The 17,356-nt window shown below is 56.5% G+C and overlaps 2 protein-coding genes across 2 annotated transcripts in view; both read right to left on the reverse strand.

Annotated features, from left to right (window-relative positions):
• Nucleotides 1-1,005, reverse strand: part of GFRA4 (GDNF family receptor alpha 4) — a 3,387-nt gene extending 2,382 nt beyond the window's left edge. Inside the window, exon 1 of the mRNA XM_011371007.1 lies at nucleotides 1,001-1,005. Coding sequence (XP_011369309.1) covers nucleotides 1,001-1,005 — 5 coding nt within the window. The remainder of the gene's footprint in view (nucleotides 1-1,000) is intronic.
• A 3,199-nt stretch (nucleotides 1,006-4,204) lies between these two features.
• ADAM33 (ADAM metallopeptidase domain 33) lies at nucleotides 4,205-17,327 on the reverse strand. The gene is made up of 22 exons (XM_023537190.1): nucleotides 17,186-17,327; nucleotides 14,822-14,901; nucleotides 12,402-12,478; nucleotides 10,715-10,793; nucleotides 10,459-10,535; nucleotides 10,194-10,383; nucleotides 9,896-9,961; nucleotides 9,746-9,817; nucleotides 9,387-9,553; nucleotides 9,219-9,303; nucleotides 8,980-9,122; nucleotides 8,272-8,449; nucleotides 8,069-8,158; nucleotides 7,634-7,829; nucleotides 7,382-7,490; nucleotides 7,090-7,288; nucleotides 6,917-6,994; nucleotides 6,731-6,839; nucleotides 6,507-6,654; nucleotides 5,049-5,140; nucleotides 4,808-4,881; nucleotides 4,205-4,535 (listed from the first exon to the last, which is right to left on the reverse strand). Exons 1-21 carry the CDS (start codon nucleotides 17,283-17,285, stop codon nucleotides 4,844-4,846), a joined length of 2,373 nt encoding a protein of 790 aa, XP_023392958.1. The 5' UTR covers nucleotides 17,286-17,327; the 3' UTR covers nucleotides 4,205-4,535; nucleotides 4,808-4,843.
• Between the last annotated feature and the right edge of the window lie 29 nt (nucleotides 17,328-17,356).

Genomic DNA, 17,356 nt, shown 5'->3' on the forward strand with positions numbered 1-17,356 from the left:
TCTTTTCTCCCCCCAGCCCCTTGGAGATGGGTCTGTAGGTTCCCGGTTCTCCCTCCTTCCTAACGTCCTGAACCTCCTCCTGCCTCCTGCCACCAGTGTCTTCTCCCTCCATTCCCTCCTGGCACCCCGTTCTGGCCGCTCTAATCCTGCTGCCTCTTCCGGACTCTGGCTTCGCCTGGTTCCTCCACCCTCCACCAGCCAGGGAAAGAGGGATTCTGGGCACTGGGGGACATTTTAGACCCGGTTACAGGGTGTGGATTTGAGAGAAGCCCCTCATGGCAGGCCGCAGGGTCAGAACTGGGGGCAGAGACTGCACCTGGCACAACAATCACACAGCAGGGGTTGGTGGGGCAGAAGGTGACCTCTGTGCAGAAGGGCCACGGGGACACATCTAAATCCAGCCAAGCCAGAGTCTCCAGAGGTAGAGGCTTGGCATCCCCTTCCTAGGATCTAGGTCACCAAAGCAGGCTACCACCCCTGCCCCACATGCTCTCAGACCCCCTGGGAGCATCTCACTGAGGCAAGAAGCCTTTTGACAGGGCAGTCTGAGGGAAGGTTTCCAGCCCGGTGCCACACGCATTTCACCGTATATTAGCAGAGGGGGTTTTCTCCTGTCTCAGGGCTAGAAGCATGTCCCCTCTCTGGCACTGGCCGCCTCGTTTAGGGGCCATGGATTGGATGGTAGGGGGCATGGTGATTCTTGCCGTGGCTTCAGTGCCTCCTGGTCTGCAGGAAGGACAAATAGACACTAAGGACTTGGAATGAGTATGTGAGTGGAAAGGACTGGCAGGAGAGAGAGGAGTCCTCAGTTCCTCTTTCCTCTCTTCTCCACCCCTCCAGGACACACACAGCAGCTGGCAAATTTTGCCCTTCCCTCCCAGCCAAGCCCCTCATGTCCCCAGGCCTCAGTCACATGCAACAGCTCTTAGTGTCCCCTAAGGTCTTGGTCCCACCTCTGCTCATTTGCTTACCTGTCTCCCTCCACCAGGAGTACCCTTACCTCATCTCCGCCCTCAAAATGCACATCTCAGCTCCAAGAGTTCCTCTGCCTTAAACATTTGCCCAGTCCCATTCCCCCATCCCATCCAGTAAAATGACCCCTCCCTCTGTGATGCCTCAGGTGGGGAAGGGGCAGTCTGAACAGGTGGCACAGAGACAAGGCAAGATGCAGGGCAAGGAATCAGTATGAAGCACCAAGACTGAAGGTGGAGGGCTGGGGCTGGAGGAAGAGTAAGAGAGGTGGGAGAGACAGGACTTGGGAAGGACAGTGACTCCCAGGACCTTAAGGCCAGAGGCAGGATGAGCAGCGAGCTGCAGAGCAAACTACCAGGTATCCCCACACCCCAAGCACAGGTCTCTTGTGGGTGCCCCTTCCTGCTTTCCAGCTTTTCCTGGTATCATGCTCTTGCCCTCCTACCCTGTCCTTAAAGATCCAGGACAGAAAGGCCAGGGTCCAGGGGTCCTGAGGAAGAGCAGCCACTCACTCAGAAGCAGTTGTAGCAGCAGCAGTACAAGGAGCCCCAAGCAGCGAGCCATGCTGGTCTGCAAACAGAGAAGACAGCGCCAGGCAGAACCCCCGCGGGACAGGTGCCTTCTCCCAGTGCTGCCTGAGCTGGAGCAGGTGGAAACCTAGGCATCTACGCTGATAAGTGCACTCCCACCCCGAGGAGAATGCATGACTCCCCGCCCCGCACTGAGTCCCCGCCCCAAGCTGCACCTGAAGGTAGATCCAGGAGCCACTGAATCTAGAGCCTGAATGTGTCTAGATGGACCCCACTGCACCCTCCCCCATCAAAGCAACACCCATACAGCCACTCCAGGAGACTTTGTCTCTCCCATGCTGAACTATTAGCTTTATGAAACACTGTTCTTTTCATTCCCTGATTTTACTTTTTACTGTTTACTAATTTTAGACTTGCAGGAAATTTGCAAAAACGTTAGTATTCCCTTTATACTCTTCACCCAGCTTCCACTGATGTTAACATCTTACATAATCATAGCACAATTGTTAAAACTAGGAAACTAACATGGGTACAATACAGTTAACTACAGACCATTCTGAATTTCCCATTTTTCTACTAATGTCCTTTTTCTGTTCCAAGATCCAACCCAGGATCCCACATTGCACTTAGTCGTCATATGGCCTTAGTTCTCTCCAATCTGTGGCAGTTCCTCAGTCTTTCCTTATAAACCCGGTGCTTCCCCATATGGCCCTGCATGCCCCCTTCTCTTGGGGGACTGTAAGTGATCAAAAACACTTCTTTCAATGGCACTAACCTCTCCATGTCATCACTCAGTCCTCTCTATAAATCAAAATCCCACAGGTATAATGAACATAGGAGGGGGCTTTAGAAAACAGTCTCATTCAGCCCCTTGGGGCTGGTCGACTGAAAGCAAGCCTGAGTCAGGGGCTGCCTCGTCTCAGCTGCCAATGGAGGGAGCCAGTGTTTGCAAAAATTCCCCAACTCCACACCCTCTGAATTATGGTTTTGGTGCTCTTATTAAAAGGTAGAGATTTTTCCCTAGTTCCCGGAAGCTGGGCTAACTCTGTGACTTGCTTGGGCCAACAGAGTGTCATGGAAATAAGGTGCCAGTCACGGAATCTCAAGAGGCCTTGCAAACTTCTACTTACTCTCTTACAGGGTCAGGTGAGAGGCAATTGCCTCAGGATCACAATTACTGATGTTTCCTGTTGCCTCTGGCTCCCACATGGCTAAGATAGCACCCTTACTGATCCCCTCTTGACTTAAAATTTTGATATTTTGTTCATCATGAATTTTTTCACATTAATTTTGATCTTTTAAAATATTGAATTAAAGTATTAGTTATCTTGATTACTTTTTTGTGTGCCCAAGGGCACACATACCTCATCCTAATCTTGGTCCTGCTCTCTTAGAACCTTCCCTGTCATGTGAACAAGCCTGGGCTAGCCTGCTGGAAAATGAGACATGCATCCTACTCATCCCCATAGCCCCAGCCAACAGCCAGCCAACCCCAGAAGCAGAGCTGCCTATCCGACCATCAGTTGACCACAAACATATAAGTCAGCTGAGCTGAGATCAATCGAACCACTAGCTGAGTTCAACCTAATTTGGCAATTCACAGACTTGGTGGTTGTTTTAACCTACGAAGTTTGGGGTGAGTTTTGTTATGCAGCAGCAGTTGACTGACACGGAAGGTCGCCAGCAACTCTTGCATGAAGCAAAGAGAGAGTAAGTGGCTTCTGAGAATGTCCAAGGGAGTCAGGAGAGGTGAGACAAAGGGATCATTCAAGCAAGGCAACACCATCCTTTGCCTGGGTCCATCTGGGGCTCTGGCTCCATCTGAGGCTCTACCCACCAGCCATCACCCCTCAGGGAGCTCTATGAGGTTGAATTTACAGACAGAAAAGACTCACAGAGGCCCAAGGACAACATGTCTTTCTTCTGATTTCTTTGGTGCCCTTTCTAAAATGGCTCCGTGTCCCCTCCCAGAGAATGTAGAAGAGGCTCAGGAATGCCCAAAATGAGGGGGCTGCAGCATACCCCACACTCTTCTAAAACCTCAGGTGCAGGACTAGGAATGGGATGGGGCTTAAGCAGCATCTGGGGACAAGACAGGGCAGGAAGAGGAAGGAAGGAAGGAAGGTCCCAAGAATTTTGTTTGCTTTGCAGGGCAAGGCTCCAGTCCGAGTCCAGGCTCTGGCCCAGCAGTCACTGCCCTCTGCAGAGCGGGGTCTGAGTGAAGTGCATGTAGCACATACCCTCAGGTTCCCCAGACAGAGGCCTCTCCCAGCCTCCCTTGGTGACAGGAGGTCAGTGATTATGTGAACTTTGCCCCTTAGACTGATAGTACAGAGGAGAGGCTATTCTGTGAGGTGACCATTGCCTGAACTCTGACCTCTGCCAGATCCTCTGGGTCAGAACAGAGATTGCTTCAGGTAAATCCCCTTGGAGGCTATCTGATTGACCCCCCCCCCATGCCCCTATGCCCCATCCTGGAATGGGGCTCTGTCCTACCCCTGGCAAGCATGTAAGGCATTTTCCCCTTACCTAGGCAGGTCACACCCCAATACCCCTGTCCATCCTGCCCTGTGCTATGCAACCCTTTAGTACCTCCCACGTGGCACAGAGGAAGTCCACTTGGTATTGCTGCCGTCCAAGACACACCTCTTATATAAGTTCTCTTAATAATGATGAGTTTTCAGCCTCTTTGGTTTCTCTTCCAGAGTAAGTTTAAGTAACAAAGTTTTACATAACAGGTGGATTCTTGGGCTGGCGTGTGTACCCTAGCAGGATCCCCAACCCTAAGGAACAAGGACAACATTGAGAAAATTCTGATGAGACTTTGGGGTTCTGGAGTGGGTACGGCAGAGGTAACCTGGGAAAGAAACTTGCAAGCTGCCTGAAGGTGCAGGAGGTCAGCTTACTTGCTGGCTCTGCCCCTGGGGGTCCAAATGCCTGGAGTGGCTGTCAGTAGCCACCTGTCTTTAAGTGTCCTCCTCTCAGGATCTCCTTCTCACCAGAAACAGGATATCGGCTTCTGAACTTGACCTGCTGTGAAGAGATTGGGGACCTCGGGCTGCAAGTCATGTGGCAGAGGTGACAGATGAGGACAGAAGACAAGAAGAGCCACTTCTCCCTCCTCCACTGCAGAGGCGACTAGCATCTGGCCTCCATGACAACAGCTTCTCCATGTGGTCATACCTCATTTCCATAATAACCGAAGCTCAGAAACCCCAGAGTAGGGGACAGTGAGCTGAGGGGCAAGAGAGGTGGGTGGATGAGCAATGGGGGGTAGAAGGCCCCACATCAGGGTCCCCACCTACCTGGGGGTCCAGGCAGGGCCACAGAGCACAGGCTTCTCAAGGTGGCTGTTGGGCTCTGGCAGAGATCTCAAGGTCTGGGAGCAATGAGTAGAGAATAAGTGCTGTGAACACAGTTGGCAGGAGTCCCTGGGGCAGGTAGGGCACTGGGAACCCAAGGTGGCTGGGTGCTAAGTGGAGAGGAGGGGGCCCAAGAGTCCATCCCTTCACTTCCTTCCCCCAACTCCCCGTGTGCCTCACTTACCCAGGGGCCGGGGTTCTCCAGTGGTCATCTGGCCCAACTCAGTGAGGTGAATACTGCTCAGGGGTTGGTCCCTGCGTGGACCACCTTTGGGCCTGAGCAGTGGGATAAGAGGCCAGAAGGTTGGAACAGTGATGTTGAGCAGGGCACTCCCAGGCTGCTTCCCTGCAGCCAGCAGCATGTGCCCAGCCTGAGTTTTGTGTTCTGCTCTGCCTTCTGTGTTGAGTTTCCACCCTTCTGTTCCAGGGCACTCTCTAGCTCCCTTCCTGCTCCCTCCTGAAAGGAACCTTTGGGGTCCAGCCTCCAGCTGAGACTCAGGCCTTTCCAGAGCTGCAAGCACTTTCTCTCTCCAGCCCTGACATTTCTCCTGTGTTCTGACACCACCCCAGCATTCTGGCACTCTCTAAATGTTGATATCACTCAGGTCCCAAAGAGGGGTGGACTTCTTCCCCAATGGCAGCTGTGCCTGCGCTCCTTGCCATTGGGTGGCCCTGCTGCCCTTGATGACTCCAAGCAATGCTTGGCTGCTCATGCCCCATCTCCCAGGGCCTGCCACTTCCTTCCATGTCTCCAATGCCCTCAAGACTCTGCCCTGGCAATGACATGCCGTCAACGCCCCCATGAAGGCCCCCTCATGTTGACACACCAAGTTCTGACCACTTTGCGTCTCTGCCCACACACCCCAAATCACTGTTCATTATGTCAAGACCCTCTCAGTTGGCACCTGGGACATAGCTGGTGCCTTACCCTTGTTGGGGATGCCCTCTGCTCCCATTTCCAGCCCAAACCCTGCCCTCTCCCTCAGCTTGCCCAGAGCACTCCCAAGGCCAGACTGTCAGATATAGCTATAAGGTACCTGCCTTGCCCAGTGCCCAGTGAAAGGGCAGCCCTAGGTCCACTGTGTTTGGTATTATGGAACCCTCCTCCCACGTCATAAAGAACTGGGTTGGGGTTGGCCCTTGGCACAAGGGCAGCCAGTACCATAGCTGACCAGTGGTATGGAGTAAAAAGATGTGCTGGGCCCAAGATTTGGGAACTTGAAGTGGGTAACGGCAGAGATTTAGGCAAAGGAAGTGAGAGAAGGCTGAAAGCTCATGAGAGAGGCAGGAGAGGCCTTAAAGGGCGCAGTGGAGCAGAAACTACATTAATAGCTAGTGGAAAACGAGGCAAAGTCAAGGGTGAGGCGGCCACTTGGTGGGAGAAACATAGGAATGGACAAAAGGGGCTGAACCACAGCAGTGGGAAGGATAGAGGGTCCTGCTGGGATCCACACCCTCAGCCTGACTGGGAGGCCATTCTGTCTCCTGCTCAAGGCTTCTTTCTACTGTCTCTGCTGCCTCTCTGCACCTAGAGGTGAGGCTAAGGACCCTGCCCCAGCTGCACCAGGCCCAGCAGAGCTCTGAGGAGTAGGAGTCACAGGAGTGGGCTCAGGGAGCAGGGACCTGAGCCCTCAGAGCCTACCCACTGCGCACGGGGTCCCTCCTCGAGCCGCAGAGGTATTGCTGGAGCCAGGATCCTGGCTGCCGGTAGCAGCACCAGGCCAGGCCGGCCCCAGGGAGCAGAGGCAACAGGAAGCTAAAGATCACCGCCAGCAGGAAGGTGTCCTGGTCTGGGAGGACAGGGTGGGGCTGAGTCCTGAGCAGGTGCACCATGCAGCCCCTCCCCATTGCTCCCCATGGGCGCACTTTCAGGCTGCATAGGGCCACTGTCTATGCTACCACCCAACCCTGGCTTGTCACAGGAGGGCGGAGCCCAGCCCGGATCACAGTGGCAGTTGTGGTTACTATTGCAAACCTGCAGAGGAAAAGAGAAGAGGTTCTCATGGCATCAGGGACCTCAAGGTCACTCCCCCCACCTTTCAGGTCACTCACCCCATGGCCATGGCAGGTGATCAGGCAACGCTCCAGCTCCCAGAAGGTAGTGTTCTGGCAGCGCCTCTCCTGGCACACCTATGGGCAGTGGTGTTCACTGAGTAGTGAGGGGGAGTGACGCTTTGGTCTGTAGGATTCAAGTGGCAGGGAGGGGTCCGATGGGCAGGGCTCACCATTCTAGATCCACACTGGGTACCTGGCTCTACTAGACCCAAGTCATGCAGGTCCAGCTGGGCACCAGGTAGCAAGAAGGCTCCCCTGCAGGTCACCTCGTGGCTGCCTAGGCTGAAGGTAGAGTCCACCGGCATCGTGTGTGGTGCCAGTGGGTTCTGTTCCCCACCCTGGCACTGCAGCTTCCCACACTGTGCATCCCTGGGGACCAAATAGAGGGTGGTCAAACAGCATGGAATGTCTCCTGCCCCCAACTCGCTCCCCAGCTTCCGCAACCTCCTCTCCTCTCTCCACCTCTGAGCACAAGGCACGAAGCTGCCCTCGGTGTCCTGGCCGCAGTTCCCATGGGCGTCTCCTGCAGAGTTCACCACCTGGAAACAGGCCTCTGGGGCTGGGTGGGAGCCTGGGGAAGCATGGGTAAGGCTGGCGGCCCATATGCGGGCCGCGCTCCTCCCCTCTCAGATCCTCCCTCCTATCTTCCCTAGAGTAGAAAATTGCTCAGCCCCGAAGATGAGGTGGGGTGCAAGGGCGCGCGCGTCTTCTCACCAGGCCCCCAGAGCTGCTGGCACTGCTGCTCGAGCGTGGGACACTCGCCGTCCCGGCAGTAGCCGCGGCCGCTGGCGCAGGGGGAGCCATCCAGTAAGTAAATGTCTGGGGGGCAGTAGGGAGAGGAGCCCGTGCAGAACTCAGGGAGGTCACAGTCACCAGCAGCCCGGCGGCAAGGCGCGCCCGCCGACTTCAGCTACGCAGGAGACCCGGGTGATGGGAAGGCGGCCGAGGCACAGAGAGAAAATGGATAGTGAGAGATCCACACAGAGAGGGATGCTCAGAGGAGGGAGAGCCCAGCGGGAGAGCCAGGTGGAAGCAAGTACAGAGCAGACCCAGCACCCGCTGAGGACTGAAGGACGCGGACTAGCCGAGGCCAACAAACCGGCTCCCAGGGCCCTTCCACCCTCACCTGCGAGCCTCCCATGCCCTCACCAGGCAGCGCGCGCAGCAGTCCCCTTGGGAGCACTGAGCCCCCGCACGCAGAGAGCAGTCGTGGGCAGAGCAGCAGGTGTCCGGGCACTCCTGGAGCCGGAAAGGCAGGGAGGGACCAGGTGAGGGAGCAGCGCGCCGGACCTTGGGGCCAGCGGGCGGTGGGGCCAGCCTTGGCCTCCCGGGGCCGGGCGCGCAGACCTGACCTGGCCCGCGCCGCAGTCGCACTCTTCGCCCTCCTCCACAAAGCTGTTTCCGCAGTGCGCGGGGGGCACCGGGAGCCGGGAGTCGGGCGCGTTGGACAGGCACGCTCCGCCCCCCTTGCGGAAGAAGGCGCGCAGCTGTCTGCGGCTGCAGGCGCTGAACACTCGCGGGAACGGGTGCCTACGCGCGGGAAAGGGCGTCGGACGCGCGGGGACGCCCCCTCTCCACCCACTGTTCACCTCTGATCCCCTCCCACAACGACCCCGCCCGCCGCCCCCGCGCTTGGCCACACAGTCGCGGGATACGCGGACGCTGCCTGAGCTGCGGGCAGCTAGACTCCTTTAGAGGCAGAGCCCAGAATGGGTAAGTGACTCGTGCAAAGGTGCATAGAGAGCCCGAGACGGGAGGGTGTGACGTCAGGAGCTGGCAGCCCAGGATCGGGGTCGAATCCCGACCTAGCGCTGCTACTCCCGGGGATGGAGTAACCATTAGGCTATTCATACTCTTGAGAATTCACTTTCCTGCGTTTCTTCCATTTGAGTCTCATAACTCTCAATGCGGGTACTATGATCATATCCCCATTTTACAGAAGAGGAAGCGAGGATAACCATTCGCGCAAAGGAATGCAGCCGAGGAAGGGCCCCAGATCTAGCGAAGCCTGCCCGGCGAAGCCTGCCCCGCAGCCCCTAACCCCACCGGGGCGCCGGTACCCAGTGGCCGAGGCCATGACGCAGCCTCCCTGCTCCGCCTCGGCCTCCACGCAGCAGCCATCAGGGTCGTGGCTGAGACCCAGGCTGTGGCCTATCTCGTGGGCCATGGTGACTGCAGCGCCAATGGGGAGCTCCGAGTGGTCCTGGGAGGATGTGGGGACAGTCACTACGAGCTGCGGGGAACCCCCCAACCACCACCACCTGCACCTCTCCTCCGGTCTGATATCGGGGCAGCTCACCGTGCTCACGCCCCCCGAGCTCTCAGCGTGGCACATACCCTCGACCGGCGCTAGGCCCACCGTGTTTCCCTGAAAGACACGGCCCCTGAGGGCAGAGGGCAGCGTGACTGGCGAGGCGGGAGTCACACATGCCTGGCGCGATGGCACGTGGGGATCGGGGGCACCTACGTGAGCAGCTGCGCTGAGTCGTGTGGCAGCCGCGCCCACAACCCCCGACGCCACTGCAGGAAGGCCCAGAGCGTGGCATTCGCATCCGTTGTGACAGGGCTCTGGTCCTTCTTGGTCCACACTTCCAGGCCGGTCAGCGCCACCTGAATGTCCAGAGTCCTGAGAATCTGCAGTCAGGGCAAGACAGGCCTGAAGAAGGGGACCAGAGGCGCCACTGTGCCCCTGCTCCTCTGTGGGGGCACCCCTCTCCTCTCCGCTCATCCCCTCACCGCATCTCCAAGCCTACCACATCCCATTAGGACCTGACTGCCCCTTGTTGTGGTCACCCCCATTAGGGCTATCTCCCTACTGCCCCTGACCTGGTCCACATAGTTGGTGACTTCCAGGAGACGCTGTTTGGTATGGTTCAAGTTCCGGTGCTGGGTCAAGAACTGGAAAGGCACAGCAAGGTGGTGTGAGGGGCTGAGCTGGTCCCATCTGGGCTGCCAACCCCCTGGGTCTCCTCTCACCAGGGTATGGTCAGCCACTATGTACAGCTCCAAGTACCTCCTGCTCCTGCCGGCCTCCCGCCTCTTCTGGGGAGAGGCAACAGTGACCCTGAGTGACAGGCTGCTGGGCTTGAGAGCCCTGACCACCAACCTCAATCCCTAGAAAGCAGTTAACTTTAATTTTTGCTAGAATTTGTTTCTCCAGCTTCCAAATATAAGGACAGGAGGCCCTGAACTGTCACTGTGCATTCCTGTCCCTTCTGATTTGGGGGGCTATGGACACTGCATTCCCACTCCCACCCCTGTCTGTGCCCCTGACCCTGATCTGGGTGGCATGAGAAAAGCTAGCCACGTCTCCTTTGTCCCCAGAGTCCCTCTGGCCACATGCTCCTTTCCAGCTGAGCAATTGCTTGGTCCGGAAAATCTTGTGAGTTGAGACGTCCTTGGTGTCCCCAGATGGCCAGGGATGCACATAATAGCTGGCGTTGCTGCTGAGCTTGATCAGGCCCCTGGGGTGCAGAGGCGGGTGTGAGAGAACTCTTGCCCTAGCCCCAGGCCCAGACTCTTCCCCCAGAATGCCTCACCTCATCCCAAAGCAACTGCTGAGGATGACCCAGGAGTCCGGGAAGCCTCTCACACGCCCATGGTAGTGACAATGATCCTGGAGACCAAAGAACACAGCCCCAAATCTCAGCCAAGGTTGAGGGCATGGTGCAGGGGCTGGCTCCTGCCTCTCCTTAGGATCAGGAGGAGAACGGAGGAGGAACTGTGGGTAGGCCCTTAGGGAGTGCATCCCCCAGCACCCTTACCGTGTCCTCAGAACCCATGAAAGTATCTCACCGTGTGGTTGGGAACCAGCACCACTGGCTGCCCATCTGGTCTGTAGTGGGTTTCTCTGTATCCCGGGGCCAGCAGCCTGCTGGGAGAGAGTGTTACAGGAATCACCTAATGCAGCCCTACCTCCTCCGGGATGCCTTCCTCCCTGAATACTAATTGAGCAGTTCTAAGAGTAAGGCACAGGCCTAGCACTTAAGAAGCAACCCAAGTGTGCCTTAGGGAAGGGACAGGCATGACCGTGTGCTGCTTCACTCAGAGAAGACTTGGGCTGGAGGGAGGAGAAAGGCGAAGGGCAGGAAGGGGCCTTGGTGATGGCTTAGATGTGGGAAGTGGGAGTGTGGGAAGCACCAGGGAGGAGCAGGAATAAAGGAAACGTTTGTGGTCCCTGTGGGGTCTGGTTCCGCAGGTCTGGAGCTGGGCTGGAGGGGAAGACTCAGATACTGCCAGGGAAGTGGGACTGGGAGCCAAGATGGTATGGTGAACTCCCCAGGCGGCCCTGCCTGCTGCCTGCCCTCGTTAGGCATCTGATCAGCCCACTCTTAGTCCACCTCCCTGCCTCAAGGATTCTTCACATCTTTTCCTTTGGCCCAGACCCCACATATCTCCCCACCTGTTCTTCAGGGGTGCTTATTCCCTGCTTCTAGAAGAAACAGAATCCCCACCTGCCCCCACCTTCTGTAGACTCCACTTCAGTAATGATTCCATTTTCAGGCTTCACCTCACCAGGGTCCTTCCCACCAAGACGGATCACCCATAAGTCAGTGCCTCTTTTTTTTAGAAAATCCTCGATCCATACCTCACCTTGACCTCTTTACCACCAGACTGCCCCCAAAGACCTGTGATGCCTGCTTCTCCACCTCCTAGTCTTTCCTCCACCTTCTCCAGCTTTGTTCCCCACTCAACCCTAGGAGGTAGGTGATGTGACCACTTCATTTAATGTGTGGGGACATGAAACCCCAGAGAAACTGGTTCGGCATGGTGGAACTAGAGTTTGTTCCCAGTTCGTCTGACTTCATGAGGGAGAATAAAACATGTGCCTGCAATGAAACAAGCACTCGATAAATAGCTGTTGATAATATAGTCTGAAAAGTTTTAAGATCCCACACTCCATCTTGGACAACCACACCATCCAGCCTAGCACCATCCACCAACTCCAAATCTTTGGCTCTGAACCATCCAGGACACTCAGCACTAAAATGGCCTTCTGTGATCTGGCCCCACTGGGACTCCCCAAATTCATTGCTCTTTTTCTTGCAGATGGAGACCCTCTGGAAAAGCTGGACAAATTGCTGCCACCTGAATGTGCCTTAATCTTTGTAGCCGCTGCACCTTCGTCCCTGTCATTTCATCAGCCCGCTCTTGGAATCCATCTTGGATTTTTTGGCTCAGCTTACTCTTCAAGCACCCACTAGGTGATGCTCACTCATTTCCAGCAGGGAGATGGCAAGAAGCTTCTGGGGCCTGGATGAGGGATGTGCCCCACAGTAGGACAGACCCAGCCCCGACAGTCCACTTCAGCCTCAAGGGAGCCAGTCATAGAACGGTGTGACTCTGTCACCTGAGCCTCCTGGAGGCCCTCACCCCTCTAGCCTCCCTCCTGGGTTCCCACCAGTCCCTGCCCCCAGCACTAGTTCTCCCCAGAGAGAAGGGCTGTCTTGACTCCTAGCACATTCCCTGGCCTGGTACTTACTGATTCTTCTCCAGCTCTAGCAGGAGCTCCTGGCCTTCAGCCTTCAAGGCCACCAGCCTCGTGTCTAGCTTTAAGACCTGGACAAGAAGGAGTATAAGACTGAGATGGCAGGCAGCCCGGCCTCCTGCCTGCCAGGGAGCAGGTGGGATGTGCAGTCAGCTGTTGAGGGAGTTCTTGGGGGAGAGAATGGAGGCAGAGGGCAGCAGGCTCTCCACTTGCCCTGGTGGGCATGGATGGGTGTGAGGGTGAGAATATGCAGACAAAGGTATTCCCAAACTCAGGATGTTTGTTGTTCTGAAAACAGCCATTTGACATGGCCTGCTATGTGCACACCACTTCCTCCCTAGGGAGATAAGAGGTCCCAGAAAAGTGCCCTGCCTTGCCCAAGGTTACTGGGCCCTTCCTCTGTCCCTCCCTCCTCTAACATGCCCAGGCTTCCTCTAGGCAGGGAGGACAGTGGAGTCCTGAAGACGGTGTAGGGTCAAGGGAGCAGGGCAGCAAGCATCAGGCAGCTGTGGCTCGGGCCTCTTTACAACCTCTTGTTTTATATTTTGCTTCTCCCTACTCTGTAGGATTCAGACTTTACTCTTCTATCTCTAACTCTGACAACTGCTCCCACCCTGAAATTGTCCTTGGCCTCCAGCAAGCCTGCCCCACATCTGCTTCACTGATCTCATGAAGTAAACACAGACCCCTGACCCAGGCCAAGAAAAAAACACTGGCTTTCTCGACCAGATGTCAGGAGGGGGCCTGGGCCAGCCTGCCAGCCTCCCCTTCCCTACCCTCTTTGGCTTTTCCACCCTGTGGGAAGACCTCATCTTCCTCCCTTGTCCACTCAGGCTGGCTGGGGGCCCAGAGCCGGAGCTGGTCCAGGAACCTCCCGGAGAACTGCTCTGTCTTTGGAATGCTGGCCTTTCCTTTTTATCCCACAATGCACTGGGCTAGGCTGCAGGCCAAGGGGCTCACGTCTTGGCGTGGGGACCCTTCCTCGGCAGGTGGGGAGCAGACAGCCCCCTGCCCCAGCCAAGGGCCCCATAAGGCCCCAAACTTGAGCTTATGTGGCCAGAATGTCACTTGTTTTATTGGAGGAAGGTTTGTACCAAGGAAAGGTGGCAGCCCAAATGGAAAGGCACCTCCTGCCACCCCTACCACAGAACCCCCTCTCTCTGTCCCCCTGCTGTCCTCACTCCTTACCATCCTACTGACCCTGGCCCTCACCGTGCACCCCATCCCTGGCCTGAAATGTGAGTGTTTCCTTCCTCTGGGACAGGACTCCTTGCCTCAACTCTGTCATCATTTTGGCAGGCTTCCTGGGAGCAGAGGCCCGTAAGTGGGAAGAGGAAGGCCCCTCTGGGATTCCTCTTCTGGTCACAGCCCAGGCCAGACCGGGAGGGAGGTCCACAGTCAGGATGACCCCAGCGTGAGCCCAGCCTTTCCCTCTGCCAGTGATGTCCAGGAAAATGATCTCAAAGCTTGGGCTAGGGCGTGCTTGACCACTTGAATGGGGGCCCTGAGGGTCTGAGGGGACCAAGTGAGGGTTTTAGGTTCGGACTTGTTGGGCCTGTGGGAGCCCCCTAGCCTGCCTGCCCTCCTCGCTGACTTGGACAGTGGGTTGTCCTTTCTTGCCTAAAAAATCAGGATGAAGAGAGCTCTAAGTTAGGGGACGTTGGCCAATGGTTTGAAGTCTTTCAGACCCTAGTGGGTCTCAAACTTCTAGACTAAAGAACTGTGTGACCTTGGGCTTTTTCTCCAACCTCTCTGGGCTTCAATTTGCCCCTCTGTACAGTGGGTATACCGAGGTTTCTGGCCTCCTGGTTTGCAGCACAGCTGTGTGGCATATGCAGAAGGGAGTGTGGTTATTCTGGTGTGTGGTGGGTGGGTGTTGGGAGGAGGCTGGGGCCCAGCATCCTAGAGAAGCAAAATGGGCTGGGCTTTTAGCTGGGGGCCACCAAAAGAGTGACCACTGCCCCCTGGACAGAAATGGATTCTGCATGAGTCAGTGAAGCTGAAGTTTCAGGCCCCTCAATGGCAGAGTCCTGGAAGGGACAGCAATGTGTCCACAGGGTCACATATTCTGGTAAACTTTGCAAAAGAAAGATATTTTGTTGTTTTCTCTAAGAAGTCCCTGAAAAGTTTCATGCCTCATAAACTCAGGCCCCACCTCTGCCTGATGGCATGGGGTGACCCAGATATTTCTGAGAAGGGAGAGAAAGAAGGAAGGAAGCCTGAAAATGACTTCCATGTGTGCAGGCTCATGCAAGCTAGATGTTGCCCTGTCAGCCCTTCGGGGAGGGACCTAAAGGACGGAACGGCGGGGAACCTAGAGACCCTAGCAAAACTGTCACGATGAAATTTGGGGAGGGGCGAAGAGCCTGGGAGACCCTGGGCTCCCACAGAGGAAGAGGTGACACAGCACTGACCGGCTCCTCCAGGGTGACCATGCGCCAAGGTTGTGCATCCAGGACCCAGTGAGGGGTGACCGGCTCTCCAGGGGTGTTTCCTGGGGTGAGAACAGAGCACAGGGTGAGAGGGACTTGAGGAACAGATGGGAGTGGGGACAACAGAGGAATAGGGTTAGAAGATGTCATCAGGGAGGAACATCCATCTTCAGCACTCAAGGTTTAGCCTGGAGGGCAGGCATCCACGGAGCATTCTCGGAACTGAGGAGTATTTAGACCGATGGCAGAAGAGGGACAGAGGAGCCTGGGAAGGACAGTTCAGCTGGGGATGCAGGAGCCCCACTGACCTTGGGGGAGGGTTTGGCAGTCAAAGGTCACAAGGAAGAGACCAAATCCTCCAGTGCACAGGGGAAGAGGAGGGGGAGGCAGCCTCGGGTATTTTAGACTGAGTGGCAGATGTCTTTAGTGTGAGAGATTTGTGAAGAGGATGCCTGTGTCTCTGCCACCCTCTGCGAAAAACAACAGCTAGATGTTATCTTGGGAGGCCCACCTTGCTCAGAGACCCCATTGGGGGCTTCATGCTGGAGATGGGGCTTCCAGAGACCCTGGCCCAGAAGCCCCTGGGAGACAGAGCCTGAGTGCTCCTGGACTGAGTGTGCTTAAGGGGGGAGGGGGGTCAGGAGGAACACCAGAGCCAAGCATTACTTAGAGGTCGCTGGAATGTTCCCCTGGAATGCTCCCAGCCTCCCTCACCATGGGCCCCAGTAACTCTCACTACACCATCCCTGTAAGAGGCAGGCCCCAGACAGCCCAGAGCCTGCAGGCAGCCATCCCACACCTCTGGCATTCAGTCCTTGGGGAAGCCCAGCTCCCAGAATAGACAGCTCCCCAATCCCCACCCAGCCCTGACCCCAGTCCTGCCCAGGCTGAGATGGCTGCTTGTGGAAGTGGCTCAGCAACTACCAGGTCACTGCTAACTCCTTTCCCCTCCTCCATCTCCTCCCCTAAGCTCCATCTTCAAAGACCTAGAATAGCAATAGCTCCAGGGGTCCCCTTCCCCCAAGAAGCCCTCCCTGATTTGGATGAGTGAGTTGCCATGGTGGGTGGAGGGAGGACATGGCCATGGATTGGAGGCTGAGAGGTCAGTGTGGGGAGGAGTCTGAAAGCTTCTAGGGAGAGGGAGAAGGGGATTCTTCTCAGCCCAGAGAGGACTTAACGGATGTGGAGAACCAGGTCTTGCTGGGCCCGGGTCTCTTATGGTGGAGAGGGGAGGGCCTGCCTGTGTGCATGTGCGGGTATGGATTGGAGGTTCTCCTCATGGCCCTGTGCACACACACTGACCACTGGCACCTTGACAAAGGAGAGAGAGGCAGAGATGGAGCTGTGGCAACTAGGCAGACAGGAGCAGAAACTGGGGGAGCCAGTGTGTGTTAGGGAGCATAGAGCCCCTCTTCACTCCTCCCAAGGGTCAAATCATCATCCCCTGACCCAAGGCTGAGGAGGAGTAGGAAGCTGCAGAATGCGTGGGACTATCCCTAAGGGCATGACAGCTATCATCCCTTCCCTTGGGGGCCCCACAACAGAGCAGGACCCTATCCTTGTTGGGTCCCCCCTCCACACTGCTCTAGAACCCACCTCTAGGCTGCGAGCCCTGCCTTTCCTGCCTGCTTCCCTGGTCACCTTCCCTGTCCCCTCACCAGGCACAAGATTTACAGGACTCTGCAAATCCTCCCATCCACATGGAGAGGTTGCTGTTGTCCTTGTCCCCAGAGGGTTGGAGAAGTTACATTGGGAAGAGCCGGAGTTGAGTCTTCTCCCACAGCCCTGCTAAACAGGCACCTTCTGTTTGGAGCCACCCTGCTCTATCGAACCAAACAAGGCAACAATATAAGCAATATAGACACCGCCCCAAGGTCCTGGGATGAAGGGATGAGCAAGGGTGATTTGTGAGCATGGAAGCCAGAGTTCATTCCCTAGTCTGAGGACACAGCAGGGACTCTGGGGCGCCAGTGCACTGGGGGCTCCCAGGAGGAGGAAAGTCCCTTCAGCCCTAAGGGATGCAGGGGCAGGAGCTTTCCCACTGAGAAATGGGGCCTGGGGGTGATTCCAGCAGAGAATCCAAGCAGAGGGGATTGAGGGGCTGGGCAGCTACTCAGAGGGGAAGGGTCCCTGCCACTCTGTTTTGTCGTGGGCACAGTGGCAACTGGGCAGTGTGTAAGTCTGGGCCCAAGACCAAGTGACAGTCCCTGGACAAGTCCCACAGACGCCCTCCCAAACCCTCCCTGTTCCCTGTCCTCTTGACTGCGCATTCCCAGGGTTTCAAATCTTCCATCCTCTGACAGTGTCCCTAGGGGCGCCTGTCCCTAGGGGCGCGCTCCCACTCACCGCGAAACGCCTCGGCCCCCCACATCGGCCACGGTAGCCGCAGCAGCAGCAGCAGCAGCAAGACCCGCGACCCTAGAGCTCTCCTAGACCTTCGGCCCATAGCTGTGAGCGCCTCGGCCTCTGAGCTGCAGCTCCGCGCCAGGCTCCAGGCTCCCGGCTCCCGGCCCCGCC

This window comes from Pteropus vampyrus, unplaced genomic scaffold, assembly GCF_000151845.1.
Source record: "Pteropus vampyrus isolate Shadow unplaced genomic scaffold, Pvam_2.0 Scaffold7, whole genome shotgun sequence".
NCBI classification, from domain to species: Eukaryota; Metazoa; Chordata; class Mammalia; order Chiroptera; family Pteropodidae; genus Pteropus; species Pteropus vampyrus.